The sequence below is a fragment of the Microtus pennsylvanicus genome, chromosome 5, assembly GCF_037038515.1.
Source record: "Microtus pennsylvanicus isolate mMicPen1 chromosome 5, mMicPen1.hap1, whole genome shotgun sequence".
Lineage (NCBI taxonomy): Eukaryota > Metazoa > Chordata > Mammalia > Rodentia > Cricetidae > Microtus > Microtus pennsylvanicus.
In genome coordinates, this window is record NC_134583.1 from 108,559,115 (window position 1) to 108,577,996 (window position 18,882).

Sequence of the window (18,882 nt, forward strand, 5' to 3'; positions counted from 1 at the left end):
TTAAGAGATGATGGAAATGGCTAGAGTCAATGGTTTATTTCACGGACACTAAAACACAGTGTGTTGCTTCCTCAATGTGTTCCACTGTTCAATGTGTGTTCCATATATACTAACTAGGTTTGTAACTGGTAAAATTATAGCAATGTCCCTATTGAACAGTAGAAGTGCTTTTGGGGGAGGGTACTTACAGCAACCCCCCCCCCATTTCACTCTTACCTAGTGTCTAGAACTATCAAAATTTTAGGGACCATTTCTTCTAATGGGATATTGTGGTACCTCTAATAGGCCCCCGCCCTTACTTTACAAAAGACTGGCTCTCCTTTCCAGATTCCTAACGGGAAGCCTCCCCTGTTTGCCTGCAGAAACAGTTTCACAGACTTGTGTATCACAGCCCCTGCTCTGTATCTGACACACACGCATGGGGCATCCCTAGACTGTGAATTCCTCAAGAGACTATCCCATGTATTGTCTGGCTGCCAAGGCAGGATGTTGTTCATCATTCACATCTAGTGATCACGTGAGTGGAAGCACACTCATGGAGTCCACATGTCAGTCCACATGCTACATGAGCAGGGTTTCTATACCCTGGTTTACAACCATATGCTAATGAAATAAAACAGAGAGCTCTTTGTTCGGAGCATTGTGGGTAATTACTCAGCACACGGCCCAGTCATCTCATCTTCCAACTTCTATACCAATGCTCACATTAATCATCTTTAAGATGTCCTTAAAGTTCTCTAGAGAATTAGCTGCTCTCCCCCACTGAAGTGCACATCTATAGCGCAAGAAAATAAATATAAACCCTGTGCTATCTAATAAGGGCAGGCAGGCTTCACTCAACTTTCTTACCCAAGTCTGTGTGAGTAAAGACAGCTATTGATTCCATAGTATTCATACAGGAAGGCCATCTGGCCGCCCACAGTTGGGTAACTGTAAAACCGACATGTCCTGCCCCGGTTCTGGGTTTGCCAGACACTCATCCACTGCACAGGGTTAATACAGCCATTGTTTTATGATGGCCTAGAAGCTTTGGCGCAGTAATGGCTTCAAGAACTATTAGCTACCTAGGAAAAAAAAAAGGAACGGGAAAAAAAAAGAGAGAAAACTCCTTCCCAAGTCATCTGTTCTAGAACTTAAAGGAAATATCTCTGAGAGGTCAGAGAATCAGACAGACTATCTTTAAAAGAAACTATAAACGATTTTGTTCTTTTAATTCTACAGGGTCAAATTCTATCTGGACTCAAAGATGTCAACACGACCACTCAAAGAAGGGATAATTAAGAAATATTCCAAAGGTCACTAAAGACCTTTATAATAAAGTGTCAAATGAATTTCCCACACTGATGAAGTCTGAAAGGGCTAAGAAAAATACATTTGTAAAACTAGACATTAACAAAACTCAAAAGGCTTGACATATACTCTCTTAATTCAATCATTTGTGAGAAGATGCACATAATTCTAATTTGAAAAATGTTATTTCAGGGCATAAAATTAGAGATGAGCCACAAAATAAGTGTAAACTAAAAGGTACATTGACCATCAAGTAGTTAAGGATTTTCCTTAATGAGGATTAACCCTCAAATATTAACCTCTCAGAGACACTCTCATTATCTATTAGTTTTCATTAATCCTAAAATCACAGAATAAAGAAATGTAACCCATGATTTTCTTCAAAACATTTGCCGAAATCTGTTATGAATTTATTTTCAGGGCAAAGTTCAAGAAAGCCTAGTTCCTCAGGTGAAGTGGATTAAGTACTTTCTACAGAGAAATCGAATTAAACCACTACCAAATGGCAGGTTTCCAGTCTTGGCATATGAAATCTGATTTGACAGGGGTCTTATAGACTGTGGTCAGTTCTCCATCTGATGGGGACTTCTGTGGTTTTGCTGTTCCCTATTCTTAGGGAGCTGCAGTTTACGGCGCCATGTGTATCTATGCTGTGTTGAACACGAATATACATAGATAAATATGCTTGTAGCTCTCTCGTGTAAAAATGACTGGAAAAATTTGAGATTTGATTTTACTGTCTGAAATCATTGAGTTTGTGGCTAATATTTGACAGACTGATGCCATGTAGGATATGACTTGGAAGTTACAGTCTCTCTGATCTCTACCAGATGTTTTACTGGTAGTATTTCAGTCTCAAGAGACAAAAAGGATATTAATGTTAATTTTATTTGTTTAATCGTATCAGGCAGATTTTATAAAATGGGAAAATTCAGTTTTTTTTTAAGCATACCAACTCTTCAGAAATCTTCATAGTAGCGAAACTATTTTGAAGATAGATGTTTTTTTAATTGGAAAGAGAGTCTGTAATGTATTAGGACAGGATCAACTTTCTCTTCTCTTTAAAAATGGGAACTATACGACAGCTTTCTCAGTGGCACTGTGAGCTTAAGGAGCCAAGAAGATGACAATGCTAGGCTTGCAGTTCATGACAAGTCCCATCTCAGTCTGTAACTCCTAGTTCAAAACAGCAAACCTGTGTGACGAACACACATTTGCTGCTACTGCCCCGGGTTCCTCCAATCCTTCACTTCTCATCTGTGTTTTGTTCTAAAAGCATGAGTCTACCCTGGTCATTATGAGATAACAATGAAAATGAGACTAAACCTAGTCCTAACAGCATCTTGAAGCTTGAACTCAGTGACACGTTAGAATTTTACCTAGGGCTCAAGGTCAGAACTCAGAAACTTGAAGAGCCTGGTTCTCAGGCATGGATAGCCATCAGAACCACCTACAGAAACTTCACCCCGACCAACCACATCACAGACTGTCCAGTGCAGACCGGGTACCAGGGCTCTGCAAAACACTCTGGGTGAGTTCAATGTCAGCAAAGTTAGCAACACTGCCTAGGAGGCCCTAAACAGGGAGCAGCAGAACAATAACCTTGGAAAAATCAATTTTCCTCGGCTTTGTTCTCATCTGAAAAATGGCGTGTGTGGAAGGAAGCTGGAGTGTATACTAATCGATTTCCTGCTGCATTAGGATAAAACTACAAAGTTGCAAAATATTTCAAGTAAAACTAAGAGAATACATAAGAAGCCCCTGCGACACTTGTATCTCCACCGCGAAGCTACAAAGACATTCAAGTTTTTCCATACCTGAGTTTCCAGTCTCACAAAGACAGTAAGCAAAATCCCCGCATCCTCTCTAGAACGATCCACTACCCTAAGATTACTGGTTACCCTGCCCACACTATTGTTAATCTGCAGATCCTCTTCATTCTTCTGTGGATTTCAATGTCCATAAACTGAATTATCCCATGTGTTACACATACCATGTTACTCAGCTTTATTTTATGAGAGTTACCATGTAGAGTGTATTTCGCTAACTTCATCTATTTCACAGTATTTCACAGGAATCAACCACAGTCAATCGGTTCACCTTGTCTGTGGACAGTCGAGTCAATTTCACCTTTATAGAAATAAAGGCACATATGTAATTAGTGTCTCATCCCAGGTTTCATGCTGCCCCGGGAAGGCGTCTTCCGGGGAGACACCTAGATGTGGTTTTGTTGTGTGTGCACACTTCGGTCTTGCTGTGCACTTCCAACTTGCTCTCCAAGGTGGGTATAGCAATTTACTTTTTCTAGGACAATTAACACACACACACACACCCCATTTTCCACACCCCTATCAATACTTGGCACTATGAAGACTTACACATTGCTGCCAATATAAAGACTCTGGTGTGCTAACTAATAATTACAGTTAAATAATATTTTTCGAAGGTCCCTTCTGGTTCTATAATTGTGATAATCACATCGATGCCAAATCTTATCAAAAATAACAAAATAAATGTTGTGTGTGTATGGGGGGGTTTTACAACAGATTTACTTTTCCTCAAAACATACTTTGAATGGCCAAAGCTGGCCCATGACCCATACATCAGGCCATAAAAGAGGAATGGGGACATGGCCCCAGTTCTGTATTTATTTTCTTGTGCTCATAATCCAATGTTACTTAAAAAGCAAACTGCCCAATATCCAAGCCAAAGCAAATACACTGAATTTTGCCAGGGAAAATGCCTGTGGAGAAATGAGTCAATTCATACAAAATTCAAAACTGTCTTTGGTCAGTGACATTTTCATGAAAATTTGTGGGTGGGTAAAAGTCTTGCAAAATTCTTCTTTGCCATTGGAGTAAATTCATCCAGGAAAAATAAGCAAAGTGTAAGTGGCAACCCGCATCGCCCCTAATTCCCTTCTGAACACTCCCTAACCTCCCAGCACAACTGCTTTCAATTGTGCAGGAAAACGGGCCAGGTGGTTCCGATCCTAAACAGAACCCTGGGCCCTGCTCGTGGGACAGGCTGTTTCTCAGCATAAGCACTCATAGACCAAGCTTCTCCTCATTCTGATGCTCTTCAGAACCTCCCCGGAAAACACTACTGGGCACTGCCCCACCCTTCAGCTTAATGGCAGAGACCTCCATAAAGTGAAAGCATTTGACACATTCTTTCGGAACCAGCACTATGAAAGCCTTAAGAAAGGGTTGTAACTTTCATGTTTGGATACACTGTTATCCTCTTAGGAACATAGACATGGTCTAGACACAAACTCCATGTTTCTAAGACTTAGCTCTGAATTGGACATCAGACACCTCATAGATCTCAGGAAGACTCATCAGAATTTGGTGTAGTGATGTTTTAGGATTGTTCGACAGTCATCAGCCCAAGATTTGCCAAAGATAGAGCTCATCTACAGGAAACAGAATGCCGGGCACCGAGAAGCTGCTTTAGCTCAAAGACACGAGTGAAAGGATCCTGGTCCTTTAAAATAGACCTTGCCATGTCTTCTTCCTGATTCATTTGAGATCTGCCTCTTGGCCTACTGAGGCCTTTGCTTTTCAAAACTTGGCCACTGTCTGACACTATCTCTTTCGAGACTTTAAGGACAGAAGTCGTCTTGTCTTTCCACAGAGGTGGTCAGAATGTAATCTGGGGGAGGGTAGAGCTGTCTGGATGAGAAAGGAACCCAATCCTTTTCTTCCAGTGACAGAATCAAGAGATTCAGAATCTTCCCCTAGCTGTTCCACCACGAGTCCAGAGTGATCTGCACCCCAGGTTCCGGGTTAGTCCGCAGATTACAATGAGAAATGATTGACAGAATGCACTCTCCCATAGAGCAAAGGGAACTTGGCATGTGGGCAGGATTCCACTGCAGTCTCTAACTGTAAAGCAGGCCTTAGCCCCAACACACTCTCCTTTTATCATAACTCCCAGAAGGTTGCTTCTGGTTTTTTTTTTTAATGTGTGTGTTGTTTATAGTCTTGGTCACCAAACACATAGGGGCCAACATCCCCTTTCTTGGTCTAACAGTCACAATAAGTGAAAAAGATGGCAAAGTCCAACCATCACATAGAGAAGAGTAATAGAATTCAGACATTGGACTGGGCCTTAGAATTTAAACTACCCCTAGGTTTGGCAGTCACCGCAATAACCTGAAAAACTCTTCTCCCAAAGAAGAGCATGGTCATTTCACCTGGCATAGCTCTAGCCGTGTTGTCTTTAGGCCTACACATCAAGTACATGACATACAGCCACATAACAGAAGACAATAAAGTCCATGATGTGTAAGCTTACGTGAAAATGGTTATCTTCCTGTTAAAAACATACCCTTCCGGCAGTGAAGCTGTAGCATCAGCTACTCCTAAGAAACGTTTCTTTGTCTGAGTTTATTTGCACCACAGCATGCGAGTGCTTTGCAACTCCGGCTTTCACATGCTATCGGATTAGTAGTGTGTGTTCTGCACAGGCTCCACCTATTAACGAAGAGAGGGCAGGGTAGGAAAGCAAATGACCTCATCTGCCCGTCCTGAATGGCACAGCGAACAGAGGCGCAGGTCTGCTCGCACGCACCTCTCAGCTGTTCTTCCCCTCAACTCCTCCTGTTTTTAATATTCACTATACACTTTAGCAAGCACCAACTCTGCAAACCTGTATGTCTTGAAAAACTGGGATGAGAGGTGAAAATGGGGAAAGCCTTTTGCATGAAAATTAATGTTGCAATGCAAAAAAAGTATTTTTTTGATAATTCAAACTTTAATGTTTACTTCAGTAAAACCCAACCCAGTAAACTATTTTCAGGCAGGATTAGTCAGAACTAAAAGGCTGGACTGTTTTCCTTCAGAGACTGGATGTCTTTCCTGTTTGCAACAGGCTCCTGTGTTCCAAACAGAGTAAATGGAATTGCCTTCAATCGCCTGTCTCATTCTGGCATTTCTAACACAGAACCCTACTGACAGAGTACGGCTTGGCCTCCTGGAACGTAATTATTCTTTTCACTCATGGAACCTGGCACGCTCACAATGCATCAGCTTCAGGTTTTCCTTAAGAAAAAAAAAATCACAACATGGGGTCTAATGTAATGACAAGAAATGCAATTTCATTCCACCAGAAAGTCTTAAGCCTCTTTCAAAAATGCCTACTGCGTGGTGAAAAGTGCCTCTAATGCTTGCATTCCTACTATCGCCTGTATGGTTTGCTTTCGCATGAATCAGGTTGGCCAATCTACAGTCAAACATAAACACAGTCCAGACACTTTATATCACATACTGCAGAAAGAGGTGACTCTGGTTGGAAGGTCACAGTTCAAACAAGTTCCTCTTCCAACGGGTTTATAGTCTTCACCCATCGCTGATGGCTAGAATGCTCAACATTAAGGGAATACCCAGGCTTCTCAGTTCTAACTCTGAAGAGCCATTCCTGTCCATCTAGACTAATAGAGAACATATGTTCTTCTTTGCAAAGCGTTCAGTGAGCTATCTCTGTGATCCCGGGGGGTGAAGTCCTGCTTGTAAGCCCCGAGGGTTTCTGTGAGGTGTGAAATTATTGTGAAAGCATTTAGGAATCATATTATTCAAGAAACAGTCAATTCTGCCAAGAAACAGGATCCCAGTTCCAGGATCAGTGTTGAGAAACAGAGAGGCAGGACAGACATCAGACCCACGTGCTTCGACACCAAACAGCACAGCCTTCTCAGTCCACTGCCCTTACGCTTTTCCACAAAACCCTCTTTCCTCAAAATCAAGTGAGGTCCCATGAGACCCTGTTCCTGGGGTGGCCCCTAGGGTTTCCTTGCTGTAAGTCACTAATGAGTTTCCCAACTCTGAAAGGCCCGAAGCGCTGGCCTGAGAGTGCGTGCTGCTACAATTGCAGTCAAGTTCCTACGTGGAGAATTTCTTTCTTAACTGTCAGAACCCTTCCTCCCAGACCCCCAAATCTCACCCAAATTTTTAGAGATTAAAAACAAACACACACACAAAAACCCTGAAGATTTATACTTTGGAAAATCACAAAAGCTTGCTTGTGGCACAGCGCATGTCCCGTGGCCTTGAACATCCAGGAAGCCAAGAGAACACTAAGTCCCACCCACGTTTTTCCAGCCTACATTAAGGAAGCCTGGCCTCCACTCCCACAGTGGCATGGGGCGTGAGCTAGAAGAGGGAGAAAACAACAGCCACCAGTTATCAAAGAAACTTTCCCCTGGTTCCAGCTAGCCGAAGAGGCAAGGAACCTTATGGGTACCTTCACCACCACAAATTCCACAAACATGGAGCCGCGGTTACCTGACTTCATGCCCGTGTTTGATAAAATACATGCATGCAATCAAGCAGGGCCGCCCAGAGCGGTGGCGCAGCACGTCGGCAACTCCAGTTCACTCACCGTACACTTGTTGGGCTTCTCCCCGGAGTGGACTCTCATGTGGATCAGCAGCTTATAGCGGGCGTTGAAGGGCTTGTACCTCCTCGGGCAGCCAGTCCAGAAGCAGGTGAAGTCTTCCCCCTTGCGCTGGTCTATGTGGACCTTCTCGATGTGCCTCACCAGTTCCTCCTGCTGGTCATATAGGGCGCTGCAGTCTATCCAACGGCAGCAGTGCTTGCCCCCTGAGTCCTCCATCTCCCCATCCTCATCCAGGCCAGCCTGGGCCAGGGCCAGTGGCTGTGTGTGAGGCAGAAGCTCTGGGTGATGAAGGTGTGGGTGGGCATGGTATGGGGGTGGGGGGCCCTGAGGCGGGGGAAGAGGAGGGAGAGGCTGCGCTGAGGGCAGGTCCAAGGCACTGCCTGGGAACTCCTCCAGGCGCTCGGTTTTGAGCATATTGGCTGACCCATCCTGGCCCGGTAGGCCCGGCTGCAGCGCCACGTTGTTCACAGGTCCAGACTGCAGGCCACCATGCTCCAGCTGTTGCATGCGCTCGTACTCCAGGGTACCGTCCTCGCCATAGCCTGGCAGCACCTGCCCTCCGCCGGCCACCAGCACACCTTTCTGCCCACTGGACACTGCACAAGACTGGGGAATGCAGCTGCCGCGAACACCCAGGAAATGCCCATAGACCTCCGACTGTGGGGACACGTTGGCAGGGGAGGCTCTTGATCCGTTGATGTAGGCAACCAAGGAAGTTGGCGAAGTGCGGATGATAGTATTGAAGTCAATCCCCATGCCATCAGACAGCGGGGAGAGGGACAGAGCTCTTTTCTTGGAGCGGGTGGAGTGGGATCTGGTTGCTGAGTGCCGAGGACTAGGGTAAGGAGAGTGGCTATTTTCCATGCCGAAAAGATAAGGTGGCAAAGGGTTAGAGACGCTATTGCTGGACCCCGGTGTACCAGGAGGCAAGCTCAGGAGGTCCCCTAGGTCCATGCCATTCTGAGAGCCATGGTTCGAAGACAGTGAAGGAAAAGCCCTGTAGCTCTGAGACCATTCCTGCTTCACACTCAAGGCCGACTGAGTCTCCGTCAGACTCAAAGTCGTGGACACCAGGGACTCTTGCAGAATGAGGGACCTGCAGCAGCAGCCAGAGAGAAGGGGAAAGAAACAAACAAACGTTTCAGCAAGACGTGGATTGCTTAAGAGCTCAGAGGACACTGCACCGCCAACCCCTTAAGGTTTTCCCTTACTGCATTCTGCACTGAACACAAGTTCTTAGACTGCCACAGAATCCAAGGCCTTAGGCTCCAGGTAAATAATATAGTACCAAGACAAACAATAAAAGCTAATGCTTACTAAAATAATGAAAGAGCTATTGGTATAAATAATTCTAGTAATTTAATGAGAATAAATAGTCCTCATTTTATTTCAAAGTATCCCCTTTTCTATAGAGGGGGAAAACTGGGGACTAGGAAAAAGTTATAGCTGCTTGTCTTGGAAAACCAAAGGAGTATCTGTTAAGCACCTACTGTGTGCACCATGCCATGGTAGGCCTTCAGGTTACATACTTCTGAACAGTACTAATCTCCAATTAAAATCTACATGGGAGGGTCACACATAAGCCATGATTTTTTAAAAAAAAAGTAAACTTTCCAAGTTAAATGTTTGTGTTAAAGACTTACTAATAATTTTACAATTTAGCGGCACTGATATTATCAAATTAGATATTTCAAAGGGCAATTTACAATGGCAAGTACTCATTCATTTCAAATGACCCTAGGAAATTTGTGAAAATGTAGAATACATGGGCAGAAAGCATACCTCAGTGAGCAAGTGCATACTTAGCAAGCTGGAGGCACAGAGTTCACTCTTTATCACACACACAGAATAGTCCTTAATAGAACAAAGGCATTGTACATGAAGAAGTAGCAAACTGAAAAGCTGCATTTGGCATTATGCGCCAGGCTACGTGGGTCTTAGCCACACTTGTTAAGATAGGTTTTCCGTGAGCTCTTGTCCTTGGATCTGAGCAGCATCAGGCCAAGAACAGGTCATTCACGTTCATTTTTATAACAATCCCTTCCCTGTCCTTATCGTTCACAAAAGGAGTGCTAAAAATGTCACAATTCATTGTTTGCATATCAAAGTGGTTTATAATGATAACATTAGACCCTTGAAAATCCATTTTTCTTTCCAGGGACATTATTGCTTTAAAAACAATAAAAGAAAAGAAGAGCTATATTCCTCAGACAGAATATTCATCCCGAAAAGGATCAACATGTAAACAGAGAAAAAAAAAAGTTCCAGGACCCAACGCAGACACGGCAGATAGCTGAGAAACTTGGTTTATTCCATACGTGCCTGCAACTGGCTTTCTAGATTCTTTTATTTAAATACACTAATTACCAAAGATTCTTATGCAAAATGTGTGACTTCCCTCCATGAACACCCTCCCTGTCTCTGGCTGTTAAGTATCAACCTGCTACAGAGGAAGGGGGAAGCATCATTTCACCTGCTCCCTACTCCGCTTCACAAACTGGAAACCAGGAACGCTGTTTCTGCCAACCCGGGAATACTGACAAGAAAACATATCAGCTCCGGAAAAGCACGGTGTACAGTGGTAACACTGCAATTGACCTGAAGTTGCCCACGGGTGCGGCACTGTTTGCCAATGACAAGCCCAGCAGGAACCTATGTCCACCTGCCCTTGACAGAGATCTCCTTGTTGGTTCACATCCTTACATTTGAATTAAAGTCCTTCTGCCATCTGCAAATGGTCTCTGAACCGTTTGGGTTCTAATTCCCCGTGGACAGTTCTCAATTATTTCCCAAGCACACTTCCAGCACGTGGCTTCACCTGCAGAGCTCAGGAGAAGGCCCCTGGTGACTGGATGTCAAGAGCCTTTTGACCCTATCCCACGTGAGAGTCAGGAAGTACATTCAGACACAAGCTACATCAGGGATATCAGAACACTGACAGAGCTCCACGGTGAACGGTGCCTGCTCTCAGGAGGCAGCCATTCGAGCACACTTGACAATGAATGACAGCCAGAGTGGCTCATGCAATTGTATGCACTCTGCTGATAAAACTGCATTATCTGGCTTAATGGCTGCATAGAGAAACATGTCCATTCTTCAATAATGCAAGGCAAAACTCATGTCTCTTAAATTATGTTGAACATGGCTTAATATATAGCACAGGATACCCCAAATGCAGACATGTTGCTTAGCCTCTTTGGCATCTCAGTTTTCCAAGGCAGCTATCAAAATCTTTCAGAAAGCAAACTACTTAAAAACAAAGGCATGAACAGAGAACAAGTTTGTTCCCCTTCCTCCCCCCCGACACCTCAAATACCTAACAGGAACAAAACTTCCAACACGTGGCAGTTGCTTCCTATGCCTCTCAAAGATGCAATTTAGGAGACCTAATCATTCATTCAAAGTCCTACCCATGAAGTCTATCTCTGTAGGAAGAGTCCTGTCGTGGCCAGTGAGGGTCCAACATAAATTTCCTAATTTCTTAAACCGGCTGGAATGGAGTCGCGAGGAAAAGAACTGACACAGCTTACACCATCATCATGGAAAAGGCCAGCTCGCCGGTTATTCTCCAAACATTTTATATACCCACACCAAATTGAGCGGGGAGGGGGAAAACCAATTACGCCATCACCTAGGCAACCAGGTGCCTGGGCTCAAGTCACATCAGCATCTAGCAGTCAGGTAGGCCCTAAATTAGCATCTCTATAAGACATCCTTCCAAATTACAAAAGAAAGGAAGCACCAAATATCTAAACTCTTAAATCATCAGCTTCAGTCAAACATCTCTTCTCAGGTAATCCACATCTTAACAAAAGAAGCTAGGAACAGGCATCCTGGCCTTTTTTAAGGGCAGAGACAGCTTTCCTGCAGAGCTACGTGATCAGCTCGGACCGGGCTAATGGCTTTTGTGCCATATCGAAATATGGGCCCACAGAGTCTTCTTTGCAAGGCATCTCTACTGTCTAGACCACCATCTCTGAGGATCTCGGAGGATCATGCTCACAAATGGCAAGACCTTTCCATTGAAAGGATGATTTTTACCTCCCTGGTACCTGCTGGAGTGTTAGAAACAAACTAAGTACTCAAACACCTGCTGATCAAGAGTGTACATAAAGAAGAGCCTGGCTTGGTGTTGCAAGCCTGGAATCCCACCCTAGGATTCAGGAGGCTGAAGGCAGAAGAAGACTTCAAGGCCAACATTGACTACATAGCAAGATGCTACCTCAAAGAATAGAATTAATACACAAAAACAATAATCATGACTTACAAGCTTACAGAGCATTTTATATATTAGCTTACTGAATACACAGTATGACATAAATTAACTAGACTCTTAAAATATTTTTATAAGAAGAAAATAATGACAAATCTGTGAAAGCAGAGGAGGGATGGAAGGTCCTTAATAAAGCACGAAGGAAGGGAAGTGATTGGCAGAGACCTAGCTAGCTCTCATTTTCTCACAATATACCCCCCCCCCCAGTGTGGTCCACGATGCTCTGCTTGATTGGAAGACTTGGTGAGAACAGGCTTAGAATCACACAAGCTAGGACTGCAACACAAATTGCCTGTTTCTCTGCAACAGTACACTGAAAGAGTGTGAAGGCTGCCAAGCATTCTAGCCTGTAACCCCTGCTGCTACACATGCCAGGCCTGTGGAAGAGAAAGTGACAAAGAACTCAGAAAGCTGAGTCACCACACTGAGAGCAATCTCCATTTCCATATGTCCATCTGACCCTAACGACATTATTTCTGGTGACTGGTTTATTTAGAACGGTAAGTGAAAGGCAAGACGATAAAACTAAAACCAAATAAAAGCAAAGTGAAAAACTTAGAAGCCATCAGGAAAAACATGCTCTCAAGAAGCCGAAGAAGCTATGCTGACCAAGTGGAGTTGTTTTGTTCTAAAGCTTCAAAGAAGTTTTAACTTACAGGTCATATGGAATTTTTCATACTGCTGCTCATGAAGAAAAACACATGTACATATACCAAGTGTGCATGTAACTAAATCCATGAGGATAATATATAATACATGACATATATGTGTCATAAACCCATAGATCCTAGGAAAGACCAGCCCTAGCCTATCTGGAAATTGCCACCTATGCACCCCAGTAAATCTTCCAAAAGAATAGGGACGCCTTATGAACACAGCAGGTTTAGAAGACGTCAGAATGCACAGGGAGCCTAGAGTCTGTTCTCAGTCCCTTTCTTGGCCTTCTTTGAGCTTTGTGTGCATACTGCAAACAAAAAAGGCAATTGCTGCCAATAATTCCAGTTCAGAATGTAAAAACAATGCATGCTATTTGGATCTAGACTGGTATCACCAGGCAATCGCTAACCTTTGCAAACTGACCCTGGGCAAATTAAGTAGGCTTTCTGTGTCTTGAAAACCACCACACCTTCAACAGGGATGATACCTGCTAGGACTATGAATCGTGGGCTCAAAGTCACAGTGCATGGGGACACACTGTAAGCCCACACAAGCAGCATCCCATCTCTCTTACTGATCAGCTCTGCTCGGCTGAGACATTAGACAATTGTATGAAGCAGTTGTTTGAGGTCCCCTACTTGTCCCTCAGGGATGGACAGATGTGCAATGGCCTTTACAGCAGGATAGGCATGACACCTAAGCTGGCACTGGCTCCTGACTCTTCCACAGAGTAGAGAATTTGTTGAGCTCTGTGGTGGACTAGTAGAAATGCCTGGGCAGTTATTGCAGCAAATATACAGCACCAGGGCAGGATTCCCATCACGGGATTAAACAGAGCACAAGCTAAAGACAGAGCATGTTCTCTTAGAGGAATGCCCCCCCCCCCCAAAAAATTACTTTCAAATCAAGGAAAGAAAAAAAATAAAAGAGAGAAAGAAAAGAGAACAATAAAGGAATATAGCTGGCAAACGTCTGAAAACTGTTCAATATTATCAATAATGAAAAAATATCAGTGATGAAAATTACACAATTATTACCTCAAACTAATAAAGTGTATGAATAAAACTAAACATATGAAACCACTGTCAAGCTCACATGAGGGTTGGTCTTCCCTGTAGTGCAATTGAAAATTTGAAAAATGCCTATTAAGAGCAACAAAGCTGCCATTAGTAGCTGTTTAAACCAACAAATCTTACCTCCTGAGAATTTAATCACTAGAGGCATGAAATAAAAGAATTGTAGGTTAATCCAATAAAGTATTATTGGTAATACTAAAGTAAGAGACAGAACTGCAATGGAAGTTACGAAGGGAGTAAAACATGCCGTAATCCTACCCTGGGGTGATGCCTATGCACCACAATGGTTAGCATGGCAAGCTATCCCTAAAGGTACGATATCTTTATAACTTGGTGGTAACCAGCAGCTACCTAATTGGGCTGAAGTCCTGTTCAACGGGAGGGAAATCATATCTGATACTGTACACCTAGCTAAGAACACATGTCCAGTGAGGCCATAGACTTAGAAGGGGGCCAAACAAAGCCCCTTTGCCAGACCAGTATCATTTCTAAACACACATCCTTATAGCTACAGGTATGTGCAGCTTTCACATCCTCCCGGCAGATGGAGACCATGAGAGAAAACCACAACTCGTCTAAACACAGAGAACAACCTACTACAGGGTGTTCAGCTGCCATTGATACATCTCTCACTCAAGCCCTGCACCTTCAAGGAAGAGGAGATGAAAGACTGCCATAGCCAGAAGTAGTGTGTCTTCTAGCTATGACCGGGTAAGCTACCCTCGTGAAATCAACAATATGGCTGCTTAAACAGACCTGAACTATGACAACACCAGTTGACATGCCAAGGTGGATGGGGGAAATTTCACAAGGCTACCACCCTAACTGAAGCATTAAAGACTGCTAAGAGAGGGAGAATGAGTCTCTCCCAGGGATGAAACCCCCTAAACTGTTACCCAATGACAAGTGCTCAGACCTAAAGAATACCCAGAAAAGCAGCAGCGAAGGGAACAGCAGATTGCATTTACTATTTATTTGGATATATATATATATTCATTCCACAATAATGATTAAAGAATAAGGAGCTATGAATCTGAAAGAGAGGGGTTGAAGGGAGGACAGGGAAGAGAGAAATGATATAATTATCATTTTTTAAAATCACAAAAAAGAAAGAACTAAAGATCTGATAATAAAGGACTGGTAAGAATTCATTTTATTTATTTCTTTGTAAAATGGCATATTTGGGGTGGGAGGAAACCATGATATGAGGCTAAAGGAGATTTCTTACAAAAAAAGACTTAAGCTATATATATATATATATATATATATATATATATATATATATATTGGGAAAAGTTATGAAACCGTGTTTATTATATGGTCAACTTGATGGCCAGGAAACCCAGGGCTGTAGGGCATGTGTTCAAGGGGATCTATCTGAAGAGTGTTTATCAACTTTCCACTCACGGTAATCTCAGGGTGAGCACATTTACTGCCGAATTCGAATTCTGGAAGATCTCTGAGAATTTTTTTTTCAGGATAGGAAAAAAAAAAACAGGAGTTGAGAAATGACTAGGTGCAGTCGGACAGAAGCCATGGACAGCAGCTTGGGAAGGTGTGTACTGCTTGGTGCTTGGGCTCACTACATTGGTTTTTCTACAGCTTCCCGTTCTCTACAGTGCACAGCAATTATAGAACTGCAGGGAAAACAATCAACTTTGCAGCTGCTCAAAGGGCAGGCATCTCTCAGACCGAACGGTTTGTGGCCTCTTTGGCCCCCATCTACCTATAGAAGACCCCGATGCATGAAATGCTTGGCTGGTTTACTCTCTAGCTTTAGTGCTAGGCTGTAAAATGCTTTCAGGTTGCACTGTTGCCTCTCAAGCACTTATTCACCTGATGTAACACACAAACCCATGTAACGACCACAAAAAATAAACAACTTTTCCAAGCTGCTATACATGGATTCTCCCCTACCTCACCTAGGCATTTCTCAACTCATTGGTGTTTTTTTTTCCCCCATCCAGGGAGGAAAAAAAAAATCACACACACACACAAACACATTCCTTGAGAAGATCTCACAGAATACATAGTCAAAACACTTGTCAGTGCATCGTCAAGATGTTGTCTCTTAAGGATATAATATTATGCTAAGGAATCAGCTATGCCAGGAAACACCGAGATAACGACCCCTCTGGCCGCACCATGAAAGAGACTGTGTAAGGCTCCTGGCTTCAGTGGCCTGAGCTCTGCCTACCGTCAGCCTCTCCATTAATTACGACTGCCTTGCAGGCATGGGATGGATGTGCCACAGACAGGAAGCTGAAGGTTCCCAATGACACCCACCAATGAGCAGAGTTAATTTTACATGCAGCGCTCAGCAAGGCTGAGGAGTCCCTTGAGGCACAATCATCAATGGGAAAATGACAGCCTCCCATCACTAAAGTCTCGAGTGGAAAACAAGCTTTCACCTTTCAAAAGGGGGGAGGCATAAATAAGCGATCTGGGAGTCAGGATTTCAGAGTCTCAACTGGAGGCTGGAAGGAGGCCAGGACAGAAGAGCAGAAGGAAGGGAAAAGGAGAAATAGAGTCTCAACTACAAGGCACCTCAGCAGGTTATAGCAGGCACAGAAGGATGCAGGGAGCGGCTCCTCTGCAAGATCCACCATCATCTCAGAACTGATATGGGCAAAAATTCTGCACTGTGCTTTTCCCAGGAAAGTAACTTCTAAATGATGACATAATAATCTTCCAAAGAAATAGATCTTAAACATTATACCACAGTTCACCTTCATTCGCCACCCCCACCGCACACACACGGACCCTAAGGAAGATAAAATTCTGCCTAGAGGGGAGTGGTTTCTTTCACTTGAACTCTCCTGAGTAAGAAAGACACAAGGTGCCCCTGTGAGCACCCTTCAGCGCCCCCTCTCCCCTGTTCCTGAAGTCTGCAGTGGGAGCCTCCGAGCTTCTGAGGGGGACAGTCTCCAGTTTCCTGGTTGGGTGCAGAGAATTTTAACCCTAATGTTCACCGTTTTTTGAATAAAAGTTTTGTTCTTTTTGGCAGAAAGAAAGAAAGAAAGAAAGAAAGAAAGAAAGAAAGGAAGGAAGAAAGACAGACACACAAGGTGTTGTACTTCACTGATGCTGCCGCCTAATCAAACATTTAACTAAAGGCTTGCATCACTGTGAAGCTATGTCTTCCCAAACACATTCATTTGTAATTTCTACCTTTGTTCTCTCTGCTATGTCCCTAAACTGCTGCACTATGCACACACTAGGTACTTAGTACATGTTTGAGTGGATGAGCGCACAGGTGAGCGAACAAACTGACAGCTGTAAGCCAGCCCTGAGACACTGCGATGCACTCCTGAAAGCCTGGCAGATGTGCAGAGCATCTCATTCGGCCAAGATGTGCCTTGCTCTGTATGGCAGTGACAAGTTTACTAACTAGGCTTCGGGTCCTGAGACTCCCAAATCTCCCATGACCAGACAACAGCTATTACATCATTCATCCTGATTAGGAATGTCACATGTTCACTTTTGAAACACATTCTCCTACGAGGCTAAAACTGAAAGAGCTGCTTCAGCACCAGTGAGTGAGTGCCTGAGTGTGTGAGTACATTCGTGCTCAGGGAGAGAGGGGACAACACTCGTGGGGTATGATTATACCGGAAGGAAAGCGGGGGAAAAAAACGTAAGTTGAGACCTGGAATCTGAAGGAGGTCTATTCAGGTTGGCTGCATTCAGTGCCCTCGGTAAGCTAGGACTGATCTGCTTGCATGCTGTGGAGACCTGGCTTGCTGGAGGTGAAATGGGTCCCAGTCGCTGAACCATCATGGGACTGCTGGTGACCACTAGATTGTTGCAGCTGCCTTTTCCAATGGACTTGCACTGAGGCCCAAAGCCAAGAGCCCCTAAAAACAAATGAATCAGGTTAGCTTTCATGTCCCTTACATCAGAAATCAGTACATACACATGTGCACATTTATAGCGGGGCTCATCTTTAGAGACAGTCCTTTTTAAAGTGAAGTTTTTTGACACAGGGTCTCATGTAGTCTAGGCTGCCCTCCTACTTACTATGGAGCCAAAGACAGCCTTAAGCCCCTGTTCTCCCTGCCTCCACCTCCCAAGTGCTGGGGTTACAAGAGTATCTTTTTTAATACTCATCAGACCAAAAAGCATGTGATGCCAATGCAAAATCTGTAATGCTATAGCAAAAAGCTTTTCGTAATCACCACTCAAACCACTAAATACGGCTAAATTTCACTGTGCAGAAGTGAGAATCAGCTGTTGAAAATTAAGCTGAAAGTCATAATTTATAACATCCTTAACTGAAGTGCAATGGTGATCAGTAGACAGAATTATCTTTATCAAATCAACTCCTTCCTAGAGCAGCTAATATTTCGAATCACAAAGTAAATAAAGCCAATACTGCTGGGGGGGGGGGGGGGAGAGGACCAAAAACATTGAACTGATTTGATTGTGAATCTGTATTTCCCGATAGCCTCTTTAAGAGAATTATAGTCAAACTATATCCCTTTAACCTTGAGTTTCCCCTCTTCATCCCCAGTACACTGCCGTTGGACAGAAAACATTTTTTTTAATAATTCAAGATGGGAAATCCATAAAACATTCACTTGGAAAGGTAACAGAATTTAACAACATTTTTTGTTTTCATTACTTATAATATTCCAATTTTTCTTTTCAAAAAAAAAAAACTGTGGTACACACCCAAAAGAGAAAGAAAAAGAGGCAAATAAACCCACAAGAATCTCTGTCGTTAAAGAGAAGTGAAAGTGGAGAGGGAACGGCTAACATCGCCATGACTCATCTATTTCAAGCAACAGTAAAAGCTTAGTCATTCTAGACGTTCCCTTCAGGGGATGCACTTTTTCAAAACCCGCCGACCACCTGAGTCTCAGCGGCTTATCCTCTACTCCCAGCTCTAACAAATGAGGATACCGTTCTCGCGAGATTCTCTGGCTTTGCCATCACTCTACCCGGGACCAAAGTATGTAGAATTTATCACTGTAATTTTCTTTAGCTCTAGAAAGCAAAATTTCATACTCTGTTTTCCTCCCAAAATAAACCAAACTGCCAAGAGTTCTTTTACTTGGCATGGATTTTGGTTCCATTTTCTTCTAAGAGCCCCTTGAGACAAAACAGCCCTGAAAGTTGTTGCCATATCCCCATAAATGAAGCTACAACTCAACTCTCCTGCTGGAGTCCCAGCTACGTTAGGCG

At 43.5% G+C, this 18,882-nt stretch overlaps 1 protein-coding gene across 4 annotated transcripts in view; it reads right to left on the reverse strand.

Moving 5' to 3' along the window:
- Glis3 (GLIS family zinc finger 3) overlaps nucleotides 1-18,882 on the reverse strand; it is a 420,852-nt gene that overhangs the window by 265,407 nt on the left and 136,563 nt on the right. For 3 of the 4 annotated variants that reach the window (XR_012910680.1, XM_075973782.1, XM_075973783.1), the window contains exons 3-4: nucleotides 17,345-17,552; nucleotides 7,672-8,785 (exon numbers count right to left, since the gene is read on the reverse strand). Coding sequence is in view for 3 of the 4 variants with exons in the window: in XM_075973782.1 (XP_075829897.1) it covers nucleotides 7,672-8,785; nucleotides 17,345-17,552 (1,322 nt within the window). In the remaining variant the exon portion in view is untranslated. The remainder of the gene's footprint in view (nucleotides 1-7,671; nucleotides 8,786-17,344; nucleotides 17,553-18,882) is intronic. The other variant, XM_075973784.1, reaches the window with a different exon arrangement.